Raw genomic sequence first — 19,955 nt, 5'->3', positions numbered from 1 at the left:
CAGATTGGGCAGCCCTATGGTTTCACATTGCATTGCATAGAGTTAATCCCATCACCTGAGTCTCTTCTACTTGCCTCTCCACATACATAGAGGGACAGATCCAAAACGCAAGTAAAGTCAGTGGGTATCTTTTATCGTGAAAGCCAATGGGGTCATATAGCAGGAGCTGTACTCTCTGACTGGGTAGGAATTCCTTGTAGGGTAAACGCCTCTTCTGGGCACTTGCTTTTCAGAGGATTTGAATCCTATTCAGGGGACTTGCTTTACTTCTTTTTCAGCCAGCGTGATTAGTGATAGCAGGTGGCTCAGTTTACAGTTCTACAGTCTTGGGTTAGTTATACTGATGCTCTATATTATATTGCTATTTACCTTCATAAACCAACTGACTGAGCCAATGTATGCAAACCCTCAACTTGTACTGAGATTAATTTGGGGAGCAGCTGGGACTTTTTAAAGCAGAGAGAGAGCAAGACTCCATGTCCTTGAGTCCTAAAGCAGGCTAGCCACTGAGGAGAAGAGGTGTTTCTCTAGGTCAGGAGAAGGATTTATCACCCTTTCGGCTGAGGCCCTCAGAACTCAGGCAGCAGTGGAGGGATGTGCAGTGACATTTGCAAGGCCCTGGTCCTTTAGGAATATACACACCAAGAGCCCCCACGAGGGTCTGGCCTCGGGCAGGATGTTTTTTTGCCCGCTCGCTTTTAAACAATAGCGTTTGCACCTGCAAAACTCTTTCACTGTCACCTTTGATTTGCAAGCCAAGAGGGACGGGAGCAGCCATGCGAAGGGGCAGTGCACAGACCGGCATGTCAGGGGGTGGGGGTGCTACCTGCCTGGATCCCAAAGGTCACCTTGGAATATTGAACAGCATCTGATGTGCACGGGGCTGGTGGGCAGCGGGCCGTGGCATCCTCCCTTACCACAGCCCCTGGGGCAACCGAGCCCCCAGCCCCACTGCCCAGCCTCACCACTGTCTCTGTCCAGCCCCACTCTCTGTCCACCTGGGGTCCCTGGGTCATTGCCCCACATTCCCTACTCCCCTCTGGCCGGGGTCCGGGGGGGGGGGTTCATTCTCCCTCTTGAGGGGTGGGGTGACCGATCTCGGGCTGGGCGGCGGCTCTGTGCAGCCCCCGGCAGGGGCTAGCCCCGGGGAGCCCCTGACCGCCCCAGCTGCAGGCAGAGCAGGGCACGGGGCTCCCCCCCGGTGCCGAGCCAGCCCAGCAGCGCCCGGCCCCTCCCCGCCGGCCCCACGTGAGGCGCTGCCCCCACAGTCACGGGTGCAGGGCGGGGCTGCGGAAAGTTTGGAAGCGGCCGGGGCAGGCGTCCCGCGAGCATGGAGGTGCCCGCTGTGAACCTCAAGGTACCAGGGCGGGGGGACACCTGAGGGGCTGCGGCTCAGCGCCGCGTGGGGGTGGCCCCGGGCGATGGATCCCCCGGGAGGGTGCGGAGGTTGAGCCCCCCCCGCCGCTCCCAGGCGCGTGCAGGGGGTCTCCGTGCAGCGCCGAGCACCCGGTTAGCGTAACCCTCCCCCTGCTCCTGAGCCCACGCGAACAACGGGGGAGGCAGCGGGGCTGTCCCACGGGCACAGGGCACCCTCTGAGCGGTGTGGGGGAAAGGACTAAGCCCACTTGGCCTCTGCAGTCCAGGGGTACCGCTGCACAGCCCTGAGCCCAACCCCGCCTGCCCCCGCCCCGCATTCTGTCCACACACAAATCCGTCTGACTCCAGGCCCCAAGCACTCAGGACCCCTGTGCCTAAGGACGCTGCTAGGGAAGTGGGTCAGAGCCTGGGTCACCCTGTAACTTGGGTCCAAACTCTTGTCATTTTTTTAAATGTAGCCGTAGCTCAAGCTGCAGACCCAAGCCAACAGGTCTGTGTTGCACAGTAGGGCTGCGAGACCCCTGCGGCCAGTAGCTGTGAAGCCCATGTTTCCAGGGCAGTGTGGATGCTCAAACCCTGGCTTGGAAATACCAAACCCACAAGCCCAGGTCCCACAGACCCGGGTTTACAGTGCAGTGTAGACATGCCCCCAGGGACTACCCTCTAACCCCATAGATGAGGACACTTTAGACAGGAGCCTGGCTTTTATTTTGACAATCTCCCTGTAAAGGTCCCATGACTCTTGACCAGGCATTTACCCAAACAAGGGTCAAAATTCCCCCTCTGCTGTAGGCTGCACTGGAAACAGATGCCCCTGGCTGTGCACTCCAGGGAGAGCTGCAATCACACAGTGCAGCATGACTTGTCACTCTCTCGCTGACGTTGGTTTTATCAAAGATAGTGACTCATTCTCCCCTCAGAGGAGCAAATTTTTCTGTGGCTCAGGAGGGAGCTGTGATCTTGGGGGATGGGTGCTGGCTTTCTTGCTCAGTCTGTTTTTATTGTCAAACCTTTGCAAGAATCTCCCCTGGCTACAACTGGTGGTGCTTCTAATTTGACCTGTTCCCACCAGAAGCTAGGAGGCCAGATGTGGTGCTGGGGTGAGAAACTGGGTTAGGACTCTGTCCTAACAGCGCATGTGCCAATTGGCTTTGGAGAGAGTGCAAAGAAGTTCCTTAAATTCTGTTACATTCCTGTCATGTATTTGTGCCACCCAGGACAGGGGCTTGTTGTGCCAATCATCAGAAAATATGCACTTTCCTACAAGGAAGGAGGGAGTATTTATAACTAAGTTTCCTTCTTGCAACATTAACCCAGTTAGTTATTAACCCTGTTATGCATTTCTGATGTACCCAAAGCTCCCTTTAACTACAGGGCAAGTTCTGGAGGCAAGAAGACTGCAGCAGTGACAACTGGTTAATTAACCGTGTTTTCTAGCTGCCGACACTTGATCCAGGATAAAATTCTGCACAAGTTTTCAGAGTCAGAATAGGCTTGGCTGCTGTTGAGCAGAGCATTTTAGGAAGTGAGCCAAATATCCTGACAGTTTCTGTATAGCTGAAAATGGCTATGTTTTTTTTTTTTTAAATGTGTAGAGCATTGTTTCTAATCTGCAGGGCTTGAAACCTTTACTGGATAGCTAGTGGCCAGAGACAGATGCCCATGAGTGGCCTCTCCCAATATGGATCAGAGTCAACACCTTGGTGAGAAGCTCGTCCCTCTTGGAGAAATCCCAGCTGCTGGGAAAGGGGAGGAAGCTAGAATTCCTCGGCGGGGGGTGAGTCCTTGGACTCTGCCCAGGGACTCTTTGAACTGGTGTTTGACTTGGCTGTCTGATGAATCTGAGGCCTTCTGCACATTTTCACTGCTGTAAGAGAGCAGAGCCTTTCTTCTCAGAGCTCCCTGGCTGTTAGGGGGTGTCGAAGACTAGTTTCTCTTTCCCTATCCTCCGTTTTTTTTGTTTTGGGGTGGGGTGGGGGGGTGTATCCTGTTCTGCATAAATATCTTCAGGCCCTTCCTCAGCTTCTGATAGTTTTGCCCAAGTTGTAGCAGGAATGAAATTGATATGGATCTTGTCATTTTTGTTGCTGTCTGCGGGGTTATGAATAGCTGTGAAATTAACCAGAGTCTTGTTAATTTTACTTGGCTGAAGCTTGAGGAAGTTAGGAGGACCAGCACTGGAGCAGTCAGTCTGCAGCCTTGGGAAAACACCACTGGTTAAGTTTGCATCCAGAAGGCTGGGTTCACAACCATAAAGTCTTGACACTTTTATGTGGCGTGTTAAAATGAAAGTTTAGATTTTACTGATTCGTGGCTTCCCACTGCCCTCTGCAAGGAAAGCTTTTTTCACTTGCTAGAGGCAAGTAAGGAAATCCTGTTTTCAAGCGCTGATCATGAAGTTTGCACATTCTGATGTTTTTAGAACACTGAATTCTGGGTGACTTTTACTATGGATAATCAGGGCTGTTTGAGAATTTCTGGCGCCGGGTAACACTTGAAAGATCTTGCTCTAGTCCATGTTTTTAAAATCTTAACTTTATTGTCTGAGCACCACAAGCACAAAGCATAATAGTGAGAAACAAGGACATCTAATTAAGATAGTAAAAAAAACATGCACTAAATATCTGTTGTACAATGGACAGGGGGGAAAGCTGTTTTGAATTTAATTTGTTTCTTTAAAGTTTGGCTCCGCTAGGCCCCCTGGGGAAGCAAGGGCCCTGGGAATTATCTTGGTGGCTTTTTTTCCTTAAGTGACTTCATTGGCCCTGGAACTAGAGGTGCGGAGGGTGCTGCAGCACCCCCTGGCTTGAAGTGGTTTCCATTATATACAGGGTTTACAGTGCGCTTCAATGGCTCTTAGCATCTCCAGTATACAAATTGTTCTAGCATCCCTAAGTGACTTATGAAAACAAGCAGAGAGACAGCAATACAAACTGATATCTGTTTATCTTCAGAGTACGTGCTGTAGGAGCTTCCCCCTGGTGCTGCCCTTCTAGTGTATCCATCAAGACTCTGGTGGGAGGATGACCAGAGTTCCCTGTATCTATTCACCCTTGTTGTCTCTGTTGAACCTGCCTGTTGTGTTGTGGATCCTTATCATATTACAGTAGCGCCTAAAGGTCTTATTGTGGCAGGAGCCGAAAAAATATATAACGAGAGAAATCCCTGCCCCAAAGAGCTTACCATCTAAATAGACAAGACAGACCGAGGGTGGGAGGAAGGAAATATTATCCCCACTTCTCATGTTGGGACCTGATCGAGTGACTTGCCCAAGGTCACACACAGGCAATCGGTGGTAGAGCTAGGGATTGACCCCAGATCTCCTGAGTTTCCAGTTAGAGTCTTTAACCAAGCGACCATCCTTCCGTTCAGCCTGGAAGCCTTTAAAAGGGAAGCGTGGGTATAAGGGCTCATTCAAAAACCTTTCTGCCTTTAACGTCTCTGTTACTTCTAGACTGATGCTTAATAATGGAGTTTGTTTCCTTAGAAGAAGAAATTTCAACCATCCGGGATTAAATCCTTGAGCAAAAAGAAGGGAATTAATCCTTCCCACGTACCCCTGTAAGAGCTGGCCTGCTCTTGTGTAATTTGGCATAGGCAAAGATACCATTAGAAGAAGTGTAGTTCTGGCACCATATTGATTTAAGATGCCGCTCTGAACTGGACTGAGACCACAACTAACCTCACAGCTGTCAGAGAAGGATATCTTGTCACTACCAGCCAAGCCTAGTAACCAGGAAGGAAAAGGCCCCATATCGCGTTGCATATCCCCTAAAACTGTCAGGCCTGGAATAGCAAGGTTCTGACCCTCCCTCACTCATCTGTGGGGCTAAGCATGCCTCCTCATTTAATAACTGCAATATTGGAACAGACAGCTTTATGGGGAGGGGGGGAGAAGCTACCTAATTATGTTAAATGGTGAGGCTTTAGGGGGTCTAGTGAGTATGTAACGTGCAATTAAATTTTCCATAATTAAGAACTGCTCTGATATTGCGATAGTCTCTTGAGTAAATACTATTTGCATTTCTCCTTTTTATACAGGCACATCCTGTATTTTACTGATTAGCAGCTTCCGTTTGGTCTCCAGGGTGAAATGGGGGAGAAGCAGCATTTTGTAGCTTTTCATGAACAACTGAAATAAAAATCAATATTCAAAATCTGTTTAAATGGCTTTTGATGTTGTGACAAAATCCAGCCTACCCAGCGTTAGTGCTTAGTTCCAGCTATGCCAAGGTATTGCATCTATGCCAAGGTATTGCATCTATAATATGGCATCTCAAGCCGTACACGCTGTGATATCTAGGCAGAACGGGGTAAGTTAAGGATGAGGGGCCGCTCTTCATTTTGAATTTCCTGGTTTTTGCTTGTTTGTGTTGCAGCTTTATTGGTTATTCCCATTTTTAAAAGCAACAGTCTTTGTGTTAAACTAGAGAGTGGAGGAGAGGTCTTATGACCAAGGCACTGTGCTGAGATCCAGAAGAGACCAATAGTGTCTCAGAGCTGTCAGTTTGTCCTGTGTTTGCACAGCCCCTAGCACCATAGTCCTGGTCCCTGACTGGGGCTCTTAGGTGCTACAGTAATACAGATAAATAATGACCCTGGATTCAGTTCCCAGCTCTGCCACAGCCTATCTCTGTGACCGTGGGCAAGTCACTTCACCTCTCTGTACTTCAGTTTGTAAGGTGGTAATGCTACAACTTCCTTTTTCCATCCTGTCTCTGAATTGTTCTCTGAGGAAAGGATGGTCCTTTATTGTGTTTATGTGGTGTCCAGCACAAGGCTGATCCTTGAGGCCTCTAGGTGCTCCTGTGAACAAAGAATGACACTTTAGTGTATGCGCTACATATTAGATGGCTCAGTAAATGCAATGAGATAAGAACAGTTCTGTGCCCAATCCCTACAATAGCTAGACATGCCAAAACCGTTCCTAAATTTGAGTGTAATGCATGTGGACTGTAAGGGCTGGATAGAGACCCACTGACACCCGTTGAGAAGTCCCACTGATTTCAATAGGACGATTGCTTTGCATAAGTAAAGGTATTGCCACGGGGCCCTAAATGATGAAGTGCGTTGGGGTTGATGTAATTTTCATTAAGCACCTCTCTCATACGATATCTTTAGTGAGTGAAAACTTTGAAAGGAGATCTGGAACCAAGTGTTGCAGTCAATATGAGCTAACTGATTGCATCTTTGATTTTTTTTCCCTGTGGTTCCACATCAAGGCTCCTCATGTTTTAGAGAGAGTCCCACCCACACCTTGTACCAATGGAACATACGTCCTGTATTTCTCTGCAGGCCAAACGTGTCTTAGGGAGCAGTAACGGAGCACAAATTGTTTGGACTCAGCAGGTGCAGTGTGTCATTGTTCATGCCGCTGTTCAGTCAGAAAGAGCGAAGCTCAAAACAGTTGGTGGAAGTTCACAGAGGAGGCCCAGTGCACCTTTCCCAGCTGTAAATCAAATTAAACACAAATGGAGAGAAAATATCCTGCAATGCATGGAGAATGAGTGTCTCCTTGGTTACAGAAAACCACCAGGAAGAGAATGCTTGTGCTGCTCATTTGCTTTGTTGTAAGCCCCTAGCGTCTCCCATTTGCCTAATTAAACACAATGGTCAGAGCCCTTCAGGTAAATATTTGTATTGTGACAGTGCTTGGAATAAGAAGAACAGAAGTACTTGTGGCACCTTAGAGACTAACAAATTTATTAGAGCATAAGCTTTCGTGGACTACAGCCCACTTCTTCGGATGCATAGGAATGTGCCTGGAATGTCACTGCCATGCAAGGAGTTGGGATCTGATTGTTCTATTCCCATTGACTTCAGTGAGAGTGGAGGGAATTCAGCACCTTGCAGGATTGGCCCTGGATTTTTTTAGCAGGCAGCTGGGAGGCTGAATGTCACAGTTTCCGTCTTCAGACCTGGCAAGGTTTCGCTGGGGCTGAGCGCCGCCGCTGAACAGAATGGCAGGAGGGGAAGGGAGAAAGCGTATTAATCCCTCTGCGCCAGCAGGCAGGGACTTCAGCTGAGGGCTGATACAAAATGGCCTTGCAATGGGAGCTGGGGCCCCAGGGCGGGAACACCTATTTGGTGGCGTTTTAAATGTGCTAATCAAGTGTAGCTTGCCAGGCTTTCTAGTCAAACCGTTTTCTGGTTCCAAAATCAATAACCCAGTTAAAAATCCTAACCGGGCCCTGAATAACCTGCTCAAAGAGGCAAGAACAGTAACAAACTGCGACCAGATCGAAAAAAGCCCAGCAGCAGAGGCCAAGGGAAATGGCAGTGTCCATTCTGCAGCTGCAAACCAGCTCTTTGAACTGGTGGCCTGGTTGACGCTCTTTGCTTTCCTTGCCCTTTGAAGCCAGTAAGTACCATTTCACGCCAGTTCTCCCCCGTTTCTCAGACTGTCTGACCTGTCTTCTCTCTGCTCTCCTGCAGGCAATCGTTCTGGTGCACTGGCTGCTCACGACATGGTGAGTCATTTGTACGCTGCTCGGACCTGGTGAGAAGAGGGGGTTCTTGAGGACTGAGAGTCAGCTCGTGATGGGTTGGGTCACAGAAGCTCCCTCAAGACTGTCACTAGATGTGCTGGGATCCCACTGAGAGCAAACCCTTCTGCCAGAAAAGGCTTCCCTCCACTCCCGTTTCTCAGTTAACTGGGACTTTTCCAGTACCCAGTCTTTCTAAACCCCAAATACATCAGTTTTACTCTGTATAAAGTTTATACAGGGTAAACTCATAAATTGTCTGCCCCCTATAACACTGATAGATATGCCCAGCTGTTTGCTCCCCTGGGTTTTAATTACTTACTCTGGGTTAATTATTAAACAGACATGATTTTATTAAGTATAACAAGTAGGATTTAAGTGGTCCAAGTAATAAGAGATAGAACAAAGTAAGTCACCAAGTAAAATAAAGCAAAACACGCAAGTCTAAGCCTAATACATTTCAGAAACTGATTACAGATGAAATCTCACCCTTAGCTATGTTCCAATAGACTTCTTTCACAGACTGGACTCCTTCCTAGTCTGGGCCCAATCCTTTTGAGATCAACATTGTAGGTTATGGCCTGGGTCCAGCAATCACTCACACCCCCGTAGTTACTGTCCTTTGTTCCAGTTTCTTTCAGGCATTTCTTTGGGGTGGAGAGACCATCTCTTGAGCCAGCTAAAGACAAAATGGAGGGGCTTCCAGGGCCTTTTATATTCCCTCTCTCTTGTGGGCGGAAACCCCTTTGTTCTTCTGTGCAAAATCACAGCAACAAGATGGAGTTTGTAACCACCTGGGCAAGTCACATGTCCATGAATGAGTCAACTTTTTACAGGCCGATGCCATCGTTTACATGTTAGTTTGAACGTTCCCAGGAAAGCTCAGATATGGATTGGCGTCTCCCAAAGTCCATTGTCAGTTAAGTGTTTCTTGATTGGGCACTTATTGAGAATAGTTCTTTCTCAAGAAGCTGACCAAATGCTTCACTGAGGCTACCTAGAATTAAAACACATTGAGCTACAAGTACATAGCCAGTATTCATAACTTCAGATACAAAAATGATACACACATACAGACAGCATAATCATAACCAGCAAATTACAATCTTTCTGTAGACACCTTACCTGACCGCCTTTGTACAAGATTTGGTGCAACTATAGGACCTTGGTTGCAACAATGATCTATACGGTCACAGTTCATGTCGATAACGTCACACTGCTGTTTTGGTGTTGGGGGCGCACTCTCCGCACAGCATTCTTCTCTGCCTGACTATAATATAAGCACAGCATAGTGGCGTTGGTGTGAACCTGGGGTGGCTTCTCTCTTAAATCATGCCCCTGCCCCATGACCTTTTTCACAAGCGGAGCTGGGTCCTGTTTGGGTGGCAGCATAAGGCAAAAGCCAAAGAACTGTGTCTCCGAATGACTCGCTGATGACTCTTCTCTCTGTCTTGGTCCTGGCTAGTGCTCCAGCGTGGTGCTGGGGGTACCTTGCCGCTGGGGGTGCTGTCTTTCAGACACAAGGTAAAAATGACAAACCACACGGAACTTAACGCTCGTCTGGTGTAAATCGGTGTTGCTCTGTCGGCCTCAAGAGAATGAGGTGGAAATCAGGCCCAGGGCTTCCTGTCTTTCTCCTACCTACTTACATGGCCTTGCAGGAGGGCTGCTACCTCCTGAGCAGTCCCTTGTGGCTAGAGTTCCCTATGCAGTGCCTCTCTCTGCTCTGCTCTCCTAACCTCTCCACAGTCTTTCTTGTAAGTCCTGTTGCCCTCCACTTGGGGCTGTGTTAATGACCTCCAGCAGTTCCACCAGTAGAGTCCCATCACCACAATTCAACGGTTCACACTTAGCTCTGGCTCTTCCGCCGTTCACACACAGCTCGTCCCTTGCCACAGCCGGCTCTTCACAGACTCACCTCTCATTGCTGTCTCTCCCTGGAGTTTAGCCTTCTGGTTGTGGCTTCCTTCTCTTGCCAGCATCTCCCCTGTATTGAGGAAGAAGGCTGCTTATATACTACCTGCCTCAAGAAAGCTCCTCCTGATTGGCTGGAAGAGAGGGGAGTCCTGACCCATCCTACACTACAGGGCTCCTGATCCCGGGCCCTTAAACCCCAAGACACCGTTCCTTTTCCTCCCATCAAACTCCTAATTCCCTGGGATCGCGTCCTCTCTTCCTGAGCTTTTTCTGAGCCTTTGCTCATTCCAGCTTCTTGGAACAGGGTCTTTTGGCCCCCTCTACTCTGAAAGGGCCTGTATACCCCATTATAGGCCCTCATCACTGTAGTATCTGAATACCTGCCAGTCTTTATAACCCCCCTGTGAGGTAGGGCAGTGCTATTAGCCCTCATTTCACAGGTGGGGAACTGAGGCACAAAGAGGCTAATGACTTGCCCAGGGTCACACAGGGAGTCCACGGCAGAGCAGGGATTTGAACCCAGGTCTCTTAGGCTGGTCCCTCACCGTGGAATCATCCTTTCTTGACCACCTCGGGCCATTTAAAAATCTCTTGTCATGGTTAGCAGAAGCAAGATTAACTCAGCTGTCCTGCCCAAATTCCCTTGCATGTGTATTAATGCATCTCTGAGGCATTCTTTGTCGTGGTATCTGGATACGAATTATATCAGTATGAAGTAGCAGAAGATTGCTCGGGATGGCTGAACCGAACTCCCTGCCAGTCTGCCACCTTTTAGATTTAAGATGCTACTCAAGAAGAAGCAAACCAAGATCGCTGGGGCCAGTTCTACCAGCCACTTTCTTAGGAAGAGGCTTGCTGGAAAAAGCTGAGTTTTGCAGTGCATACTGCATTACATCCTGTCTATGACCCCTGTAGCTTTAATTGACTATAATATCCTTCACTTCTTGTTCTAAACTTCCTTCATGCTGTTGTGGGCTGCTAAACAGCTGTCATTTCCCCATGGAGGTGGCTGCGTTTCAGTGATGGGTGAAGATCACACTATCTGTATAGGAGAGAGAGAGAGAGTGGGGCTGTTAAAGCACTTTGGAATCCGTCAGCATTAAAGGTGCATAATGAATGTAAGAAGCTGTCAATTATTTGATTTACACTGCAGCAGTGCTTAAAGGTCCCTGTCACAGAGAGTTTCTGTGGGGCCCATTGTATTAAATTTATGAATGGCTTATGTATAGGCTTGGCAGAATTCAATTTTTATCATTTGATCATTTCAATGGGCAATGTTGATTATTTGAAGCATTTTTTTTGGTTAGATTTTATCGGTTTAAATGCCCACAGTTGTGGGAAATTACGGGGGATATCAGACAATGAAGGGAGTCCGGTAATAATTATTCAATGGCGGTAGACATTGCAATTCAGAAAGCTTTATCACTGTTAAAACACAAGCTATCAACGTCGCATGTCAAAATATACAAAGTCGATATCCTTAAATCAAACTCGAGTAAGTTCTCAAGCAGCATTGTTCTTCCTTTGCCTAGCTGTACGTTTTGATTATCGTTGATGGAAATATTTTTTGTTGGGGGGTGTGTGTGTGTGTGTGTGTGTGTATGTGTGCGCACGCGTGTGTAGTGAAATCGATGTTTATAAACATTTACCAATACAAATCGAACCTTTTCAAGCCTATTTATATATCTATGTGGTCCAGAGATCGTACGCAATTCCAGGGGGAGGGTTACCAGCATTCCTCCAGGAAACAAAAGCAGCAGGGGGCGATTATGGTGAATCACTTACTTTGTAAACCCCTCCAGAGCTGTACCATCCAGAGGGAGGCTTGTATACACTGGGTCAAACTGGATTTTTCAGAGACCAACAGACCAAGAAAGGACTTTTGGCATAAAAAGGCGGAGTTTCAACTGACTCGGGGTCTTCCTTCTGATCCAGCAAACAGACAGAACCTTCTGTCCATGGTGGGACCCCCACCCCTGCGGAAGGACTGGAAAGACATTGGCCTCCTCTAGGGCCCCATTAGACTGCTGGGTGACTCCTGGTATATTTTGCGTGTGTGCTTAAGCCTGTTTATTGTTTTCATTATGTTTTCTCTATGATGCTTTTACCCTAAGAATAAACGTGCTTGTTTGAAAGAACTGTGTGATAACTTGTAAATGCTGGCAACACACTGTTCATAGCCCTTGGGGAGGGAGCAATGCATAGGGGTTAGGCAATTTGGCTTGCTGAGGATATCACAGGGTAAGGCAGGGAGCTGTGCAGCCTTAAAATCCCCTAGTCAGAAAGGAATGGGACAAGGCTCTCTGTCCAGAGACAGGTGATGGCTGGTGACCTGACTGGGCAGTCCTGGAGTGGACCATGAAGGTGGAGATACAGGTGCAGTTACCCTGAAACTGACAGTACCAAACAAGGTCTGGGCTCCGTTGCAGTAGGTACGGTACCCGCACCTTGCCAGAGATGGTCTCTGCCCCATGCGGCTTGCAGTCTCAACTGACGTCCTCCTGAATCAAACCATTAACCTAACTGTTGTCTGTAACTTTTATTTTTGTGTAGGTATGGAAGCGTTCGATTTTTATCCGTAAGCGTCAATAAACATTGATTTCACCGTACACACACAAATTAAGGAACAAATCTTTCTATTGAAAATATAAATTTACGCATAGGCAAAGTACGAAAAAGGCTGCTTGAGAACTTTAGAGTTTGATTGAAGGCTAAAATGTTGACGTATGATATTGACAATTTGTGTTTTAACAGTTATACCGCTTAACTTTTTGAATCTCAACTTCTGTCATTAAATCATTAGTCCAACTCCCTCCATAATTTCCTGCGACAGTGGGAATTTAAATGGATAAAACTAAAAAAAGCTTAAAAATAAACATTGATATTAGCTGTTGAAATTATTAAAAAAATGAATTCTGCCAAGCGTGCTTATGTGATTAGATTTTTAGCTGTAAATAAATCTCCATAACAGGGTGGAGGTAAATCTATATCTGCAATGGAGGCCAGCTGGAAACAGTGTTCTGAACAAACGACAAGAGACCCTAAAGAAAAAAATCCTAACCCTTTGTTTGGAGGGGATTTGATTGTGCGAATTGCATGCGTGTGCTGTAGTAAATGCTTGGGCTTAATTGGCCTCATAGCTGATGTTGGGATGATAGATATAACTCTGGGAAAGGTTAACTGAGACTGCAGGGGAATCGGCTTCTTGCGGGTGTTGGTGCAGAGACCCTATAGTAGCAAATGTGGAGATCTTATAGTAGTAATTCCTGGCTCTTACCCATGGTTGATCCAGAAAGTCTCTAATTCCTATGTATACAGAGTTCTAGGGATGGGGAAGTAATCTCTTCATATTGCTGGAATCAGTTATGAGGATAACCCCGGAGTCTTACGTGCAGGGGAAAACCCGGCATATTGCTGGAACAGATCTAGCATTCCGTATCGAAATCTTGCAACACACAGATCTAAGGGGGTTGAGTTCCAGTGGTTAAGATCACACTCGTCACGCCAGACATGTTCTGAATGGTTTTTTTTGTGCCTTGTTCGCCAGGGGATGCTTGGAGCTTCCGAACTCCTACGTGTGGGGAAACTTCACCGTCCTGGCTGTGGGGGTCTGGGCAATTGCTCAGCGGGATTCCATCGATGCAATAATCATGGTAAGTCTGGGGGCAGGCACCTTCCCGAACGGGCTCTGTAAGAGGGTGTTGTGGGGAAGACGTCCCTGCTTTTAAGGAGAGAGTAGCAAAAATTCCTGAGCGTCTATTCCACTTTTCAACTGTGCTCGGAATTGAAAAGGGCACTTCCGACTCTCAAGCGGCCAGATTTTCAGAATAGCTCGGCTCTCGTTTAGGCACCTAACTGAAGGTCAAATGTACTCGGCACCCATTGTTCCTAATGGGATTCGCTGGGTGCTGGGCACTCGTGGCCTTTACTGGAGGAACTCCTTAACCTTGCATCATGTTAAACTCGCGACAGAAAAGACGCCGCCGATGCCACCAGCACCGCTTTAAAACAAACCACAGTGTTCAGCGTGTTTGTAGAAATAAATTGGACTGCCTCTTTGAAAGGGACACGTTCTAATTAAAAAAAATCCGTCTCTCAACTTCTTGCCTACTACTGGTAGAAGTAAGACCTAAGATGACTATAACTAAAATATATTGGAGAGAATGTTTTCTCCTTTTTAAGTCTTGTGTATTTGACAGCATTTTGTCTGGTCAGTTTCAGTGTTTCCCCTTGATATGCAGGTTGTCCTGTTGTTCCCTCCCATTTGTATAGGCCTTTCAGATGATAAGGGAAAAAAATATGTTTTTTTTAAATAGGAAATTTGATTGTGAAGCCACAAAAATTGGCAGGGGGAGTTAGGCAAGTGTAGGACAGGGAAAGTACTGTTAACTTTTTGAATTAACTAGGCCCTAATCCTGCAAAAACGTACACACACACTTCTCTTTAGGCATTGTGAGTGATCTTATTGAAGTCAGTGGGATGAATTACAGCAGTAAAGTTAAGTATGTGTATAAGTCTGGTGTCCGCAGTTCATGAAGGACTAATAAATTGAAGAGGGTTCAAATCGGAGCCAGGAGAATGCTTAAAGGATTAGAAAACCTGCCTTATGGCGATAGACTCAAGGAACTGTTTAACAAGAGAAAATTAAGAGATGACTTGATAAGTTTATAAGTAGCTACATAGGGAATACGTATTTGATAATGGGCTCTTCGGTCTATCTGACAAAGATCTAACAAGATCCTATGGCTGGAAGCTGAAGCTAGACAAATTTAGACTGGAAATAAGGCGTACATTATAACAGTGAGGGGAATTAACCATTGGAACAATTTACCAGTTCTCCATTAGCGACCTTTTTTAAATCAAGCCTGGATGTTTTTCCAAAAGATAGAATCTAGTTCAAACAAGAATTATTCTGGGTAAGTTCTATGACCTGTGTTATGTCACAGGTCAGATTAGATGATCTGGCCTTAGAATCTATGATACATCTTTACAGAATGTCTGCAAAGAGCGAGTAGCTGGTTAACGTAATATATTAAACAACAAATGTTTGCATTTTATTAACACAGAATATTGAATCTGCAAATTAAAAGAATGTAATGTACTCTCTATGCTTGGGCTTGGATACCACAGTGAGGGGCGGCAATATAAAAGCACTAGGATGGATCATTAATGCTACATGTTAACTCTCAGCGTTTCACTCAGCTTTGGACAATGCAGAGAAGCGACTCAGTTTCCCTTTGCCTCTCATGTGCTAGCACAAAGCTACTGTTAGGGCCACAACCACTTTAGAGGAATATTGAAATCCTCACAGACGGTATTCTTTTAAATCCAATACCACCTGAACTGCTAAGTGCTACTGCAGTACAAATATGAAATGTGTGTCCACCTTAGACATGTCAAATCTCATTTCCTACCAACGCTAGGTTTTTGGAACTAGCCTGACTTGGCAAAGAGTCCCACCGAAGACTCTGATCTGCTCCCCACCCCCCCGAGCTCAAAGTGCTACATGTGTTTTAAAAATAAATCTCTCTCACCCTGGAAAATACAAACAAGAAGGAAAAAAGGTCTGAGACAGGTGAAGAGGAAGAATTGTAAATATGAGACCAAGAGTCGTCCTATTAGGAAAATCCATCTTTTACAGGGAAAAGTGTAAGGTGTTAAGAAATTAGCAGGAAGGGGGTGAGTCACCTGTCAAGGGGGTGTGAATTCCATATGCTAGAGGCTACCATGGTTACAATTTCGTGCTGGCCTGGAGGTAAGGCAAAGTAAAGCTGGTGGCGAGTGCAGATCTTCAAGGATGGAGATGCGTTACATCCTGAGACTCTGATTTCCATTGGCTTGGGCTGTTTGGCTCTTGGTGGTGAATCAAATTTCCAATCAATATCCTTGTGTTTCTGATTTCCAGTTCCTGATTGGCCTGTTGATCACAATCCTCCTGGACATCATTAACATCAGCCTCTTCTATCCCCGGCATAGCTCTCTAAGTGACCTGGAACGCTTCAGTTCGGGCATGGCCATCTTCAGCCTCCTCCTCAAACCCTTGTCATGCCTCTTTGTCTATCAGATGTACCGGGAGCGTGGGGGAGAGTATGTCGTCAACCTAGGTAAGAGGCCACACATCCAGATAGTCTGCCCTTTCCTGTTGTCAGTCTGGGCTTATCCTGCCTTCTGGATCCTTCACGTCTGCTCTCGGTCTGGGATACGCACAGCTGGATTCTGCCTGTTCTCGTGGGTCTCTCTCTTGCCCAGTCTGTGTTCTTGCCTTCTTGTGCTCCCAGTTTGTCTCATGCTTTGTGGGTTTTTTATGTTCTCCCTTTTTTCCCTTGCAGACCTGGAGTCCTCGTCCGACAGCCGCTTTACCTGTGACGGTATTGACTCCAGTGCTATCCCCCTTGTTCGACGTAACTGAGCTACCTGTCTCCTCTTCCTTCTCCCTTAGCTGTGTGTGTCCTGTGGCCAGGCGGAAGCCTTTGTGTCTTTCTTCCTCACCGACCAGTTCTGTTCCCGCTGGCTGTGGCTGGGGCAGAAGGAGGGAGGAGAAGGGAGAAATGAAGACCTGTTGAGAGAATGGGGGCAAGGTGTGGGGGTTGGATGCCTTACATATGAGGTCGCGTTGCCTAGACAACTGAGCATGGATATGAAAGTCTGGCTTCTCATCCCAGCCTTGCTGTGACACCTTGGGCAAATCGTTTTAATCTGTGTCTCAGTTTCCCCTTCTGAAACATGGGGCTAATGTCTACTTCACGGGGGGAGGGGGGTAATGTGTGTTGTGAGGAATAGTTGATGTCTCCAATGTCCTGGATAGGTGAAACATGTCTCTAGTTGACAATTCCTCAGTGACCTCCACAGAGAAAAGAGGGTGTTAGCTGCTGTGAAATGACCTTCTTCAATGTGTACGGGGCAAGCCCTGAGTCTGAACTCGCTGGCTTGTAAATCCCCACTGAGCTGTTCTTTTGGGGCATCCTGCAAGTGGAGGCTTCAAAGTGAATTCCGGCCCTGTTGGACTGTGCCAGTCACTAGCCTTGCTGCTACCCTCCCCCCACTTCCTGCAGAGGGTACCATGCACTTTGGAGCCTACTTTTTGCCTCCTAAAAACCTCTTGAACAACAGCTTTCCACCCTCGTCTCTTTGGGAGCGGCTTGGGCTAATGCACCACTTCACCGCCCCCGGCTCTGAACTCCCTGGCTGGTAGGAAAGTGGAGAGGTGTTAGAAGGTCCTTGCTTTGCTGCTTTTGCGCTACTACAGAGGATAAGGCCTCCCATGGAAGGGGGCACTGTAGAATCCAGAAGCTGGGATCAGCTTGGGCACCTGGGGATGCCAGCTGTCGGATTCCAGTCTCATCCCACCTAGTGTAATGGGGAACGGCTTTGATGCCTGCCAGTCTCTCTCCTGCCGCGCCGTTCATGAAGCTGCAAGCGGAATGCAGAGGTGCCAGTCCCTGTGGGTTCTGAGCAGTCTTGCCAGGCACTTGGGCACAAGCCACGTCCATCAGCTACTTGCTGTGCTTGTAACCCAGACTTCCCATCTACTTGCTTTCAGCAGGAAGAGTAGGTGTCGCTGAGCAATGAGTGCCGTTCCCTTCACCTCTCTAGGTTTTAGGGGCTGTCCCTTGCAGCCCAAGAGTGAGCCCTGCACAGCTCTAGCCTTACGCAGCTCCGTCACTAGACCGAACTCGATAAAAACTGTAGCACTAGTTTCCTGCACTAGCCCAAACTGGCTTCACTGCAGCCTTTCGGTACAAGGTGTGAGTCACTGATCTGAGGGTAACACGTTCACCAAACACCCCTTTCTGTTAGCTTTTCCCAGTGGCACCTTCGTGCCACCGGGTCTGTTCCACTGCAGTGCAACTATCCCCCATTGTTCCACTTATGTATTTTCCTGGTCACTACTTAGTCAGTTTCGTTCCATGCAGAATAACCGTCTGTTGCTTGGCAGCTCCCCCAGTCCCCTGCCTGCTTTCAGCAGGGGCTGTCACACGTGTCAGTGACTAGCATTGATTTAAATAATTTTCTAGCTCATGACAGTTGATCAGCCTAGATAGACAAAAAGCTTCTCTCTCTCTCTCGTCGCCATGAAGCTGCATCAAGGCTCTGTAAGATGCTTCCCACTGCAAACCGTGTTCGTAACATAATCAGGGCACAGTTGTATTTTAAGACTGTGCCCGAGTGTGATACACTTTGCTTTGTGACTGGGTCCTCAGAGAGATTGGGAAGAGAGACTGATGGGTGAATCATGCGTTCAGCTCTTCACTCATTTCTACCAGCCAGACATGGTGCCCCCTGTATTCATTTATTGCAGCGTAGGTTCAGTCTCCCCTGGCTCCCACAGGAAACTGTGCAAACAGGCCGAAACAAACTATTTCAGCAGCATTTCTACTGTGAGTAAGTGTGGGTCTGGCTATTTGACTCAGCCTCGTGGCTGCAAAAGCAGTACCTCTCAATGAACGAAAAGCAGCCCTGGCTTGGTCTGAATGAGGATCTAGATCTCCTCACCTCCCCCTATTAAAATTATTTTGCCTTGGACCAACCCTTCTCCAGTTAGCTGTGCAACTGTATGCATGCTCCTGGTACCCGTACTCCTTCCAGGAACTGTCTCGCTGCATGAGTGTTAGGCCACTTCTTCATGAGAAATCTAGTCAGACTGGAGGACCCACTTACAGAGTGATTGTACTACACCATTATTAAAACACCTGACGCAGTTGTAACTGTAGAGGACCTTGGGGCATCAGTGTTTATTTTTCAGAGCTAATGGCAACAGTGAGGTGTCTAGAATTAGCCATACTGCAGCAGCACGCTGGTCCGTCCCTTCTGCTATCCTGCACCTGCCCATTGACCATTTCTGCTTCAGCAAAAATCTGTAATGCAACTGGCAAATGGTGCCTTGCTCAGCAAGGAGGTTGGGTGAGGGAGTCCTTCCTGCCCCCAGTGCTCATTGTCCTCGGAAGGAAGAGTGCTTTTACTTGAATGAGCGTAATTACAAGTAGCATGTGTCACAAAATTCCGTAGGTGCAAGGAAAGCAAGGGTGCAAATCATGTGATGCAGTGCTGGACTGCACATTCAGTTTGTGACTTCCTGAGCGGGCATTGTCTGAAAGCTTCATCTCTTCCTCCCCATGCAGGTTTCCTCAGTGTGGGCCGGGATCGCAGCTCATACCAGTCGATTGATCAGCACAATGCGCCTTGCCCGTACCCTGATCTGGACAGCAAGCCACCCCCACATCCCTTCTGAGGCTGCCCCCCCCCTTTGCTGGAAACAGAGAGCAGGATCTCACTGATGTCCCCTACCCAGCAACAAATTAAAAACTACCACTCCCTGTTTTTTTCCCCCCCTATTGGAGTAGGCTCTAAAATGAGCAAGCAACAGAAGATCTAATTTTACTCTCCTCCTTTTGAGCATCCATCCCTTCCTGAAGGTGTGTAAGTGGATTGGGTCCTGCAGTGAGTTCAGAATGTCCCAGAGAAGTCAGTTTAAGAACCATAGGTCTGTCTAACCCTACCACGCCGTGCCCCACAATGTCACTATTGACTGAAGAATGGCAAGAACCTTCCCTGTAGTCTCCCAGATCCTACCCTCTGCAGCTCCCGCATCACCGATACACCTCGCTACCCAAGATGTTCATGAAGAAGCTGGCTTAAAAGGCTCTTTTAAATGTTCATCTGATTGGGCGGCAGTCTACTGAGCCAGTGGGGGTGGCCTTGGTCACGTGGATAAATCTCACAAGCGATTGCCGCTGGAGTTCAGACACTCTCCTGTTTTAGTAAGGTGCAGTGGACGCGCTTAAAGTTGTGTTCATGCGAGTAACTGCCCAGGCTAGCTGAGAGTAATTGCACACGGCTGGGCGGAGAGAAGGTGGGCCTGCAGGGCCAATGAGTTCTTATGCTCCCTCTGCCTAGTCTTGGGTTTTCATTTGTTGTTTGTATGCAGGTGGCAAGGCCACAGGGACAGTGTGTGATGACTGTTGTGCGTTGTAAATATGTTGTGCCTTAAAACACACTTTTTGCCTTCACTTGGCATCTAAATAGAACTAATTTTTTTCTAAAATAAAATGAGCACCTTACCGCTGACAGAATTCTGTGTTAAAAATTACACCACTCGCCCCACTGCCTCATCTGTAATGTGGGAAATTCCTGATGAGTTAGAATTAAGCCCAGTGGCATGGGAGAGGGGTAAAAGAA

At 47.5% G+C, this 19,955-nt stretch overlaps 1 protein-coding gene across 1 annotated transcript; it reads left to right on the top strand.

Annotated features, from left to right (window-relative positions):
• The first annotated feature begins 1,263 nt into the window (after positions 1-1,263).
• Positions 1,264-19,837, top strand: AGTRAP (angiotensin II receptor associated protein). The gene is made up of 5 exons (XM_054009190.1): positions 1,264-1,357; positions 7,813-7,847; positions 13,327-13,432; positions 15,685-15,883; positions 18,899-19,837. The coding sequence occupies exons 1-5, from the start codon at positions 1,331-1,333 to the stop codon at positions 19,006-19,008; spliced, it is 477 nt and encodes a 158-aa protein (XP_053865165.1). The 5' UTR covers positions 1,264-1,330; the 3' UTR covers positions 19,009-19,837.
• The last annotated feature ends 118 nt before the right edge of the window (positions 19,838-19,955 follow it).

This window comes from Malaclemys terrapin, chromosome 19 (genome assembly GCF_027887155.1).
Source record: "Malaclemys terrapin pileata isolate rMalTer1 chromosome 19, rMalTer1.hap1, whole genome shotgun sequence".
In the NCBI taxonomy this organism is placed as follows: domain Eukaryota; kingdom Metazoa; phylum Chordata; order Testudines; family Emydidae; genus Malaclemys; species Malaclemys terrapin.
Note: the sequence above shows the minus strand (reverse complement) of the source record. Positions and strands in the feature narration are given on the sequence as shown.

What these genes read in the sequence shown, in the direction of transcription:
- AGTRAP (XM_054009190.1), top strand. Translation starts at nt 1,331, where the DNA reads ATGGAGGTGCCCGCTGTGAACCTCAAG. An exon ending in TGCCCGCTGTGAACCTCAAG is followed by an intron (nt 1,358 to 7,812) that starts GTACCAGGGCGG and finishes GCTCTCCTGCAG; the next exon opens with GCAATCGTTCTGGTGCACTG. An exon ending in AGAGTATGTCGTCAACCTAG is followed by an intron (nt 15,884 to 18,898) that starts GTAAGAGGCCAC and finishes CTCCCCATGCAG; the next exon opens with GTTTCCTCAGTGTGGGCCGG.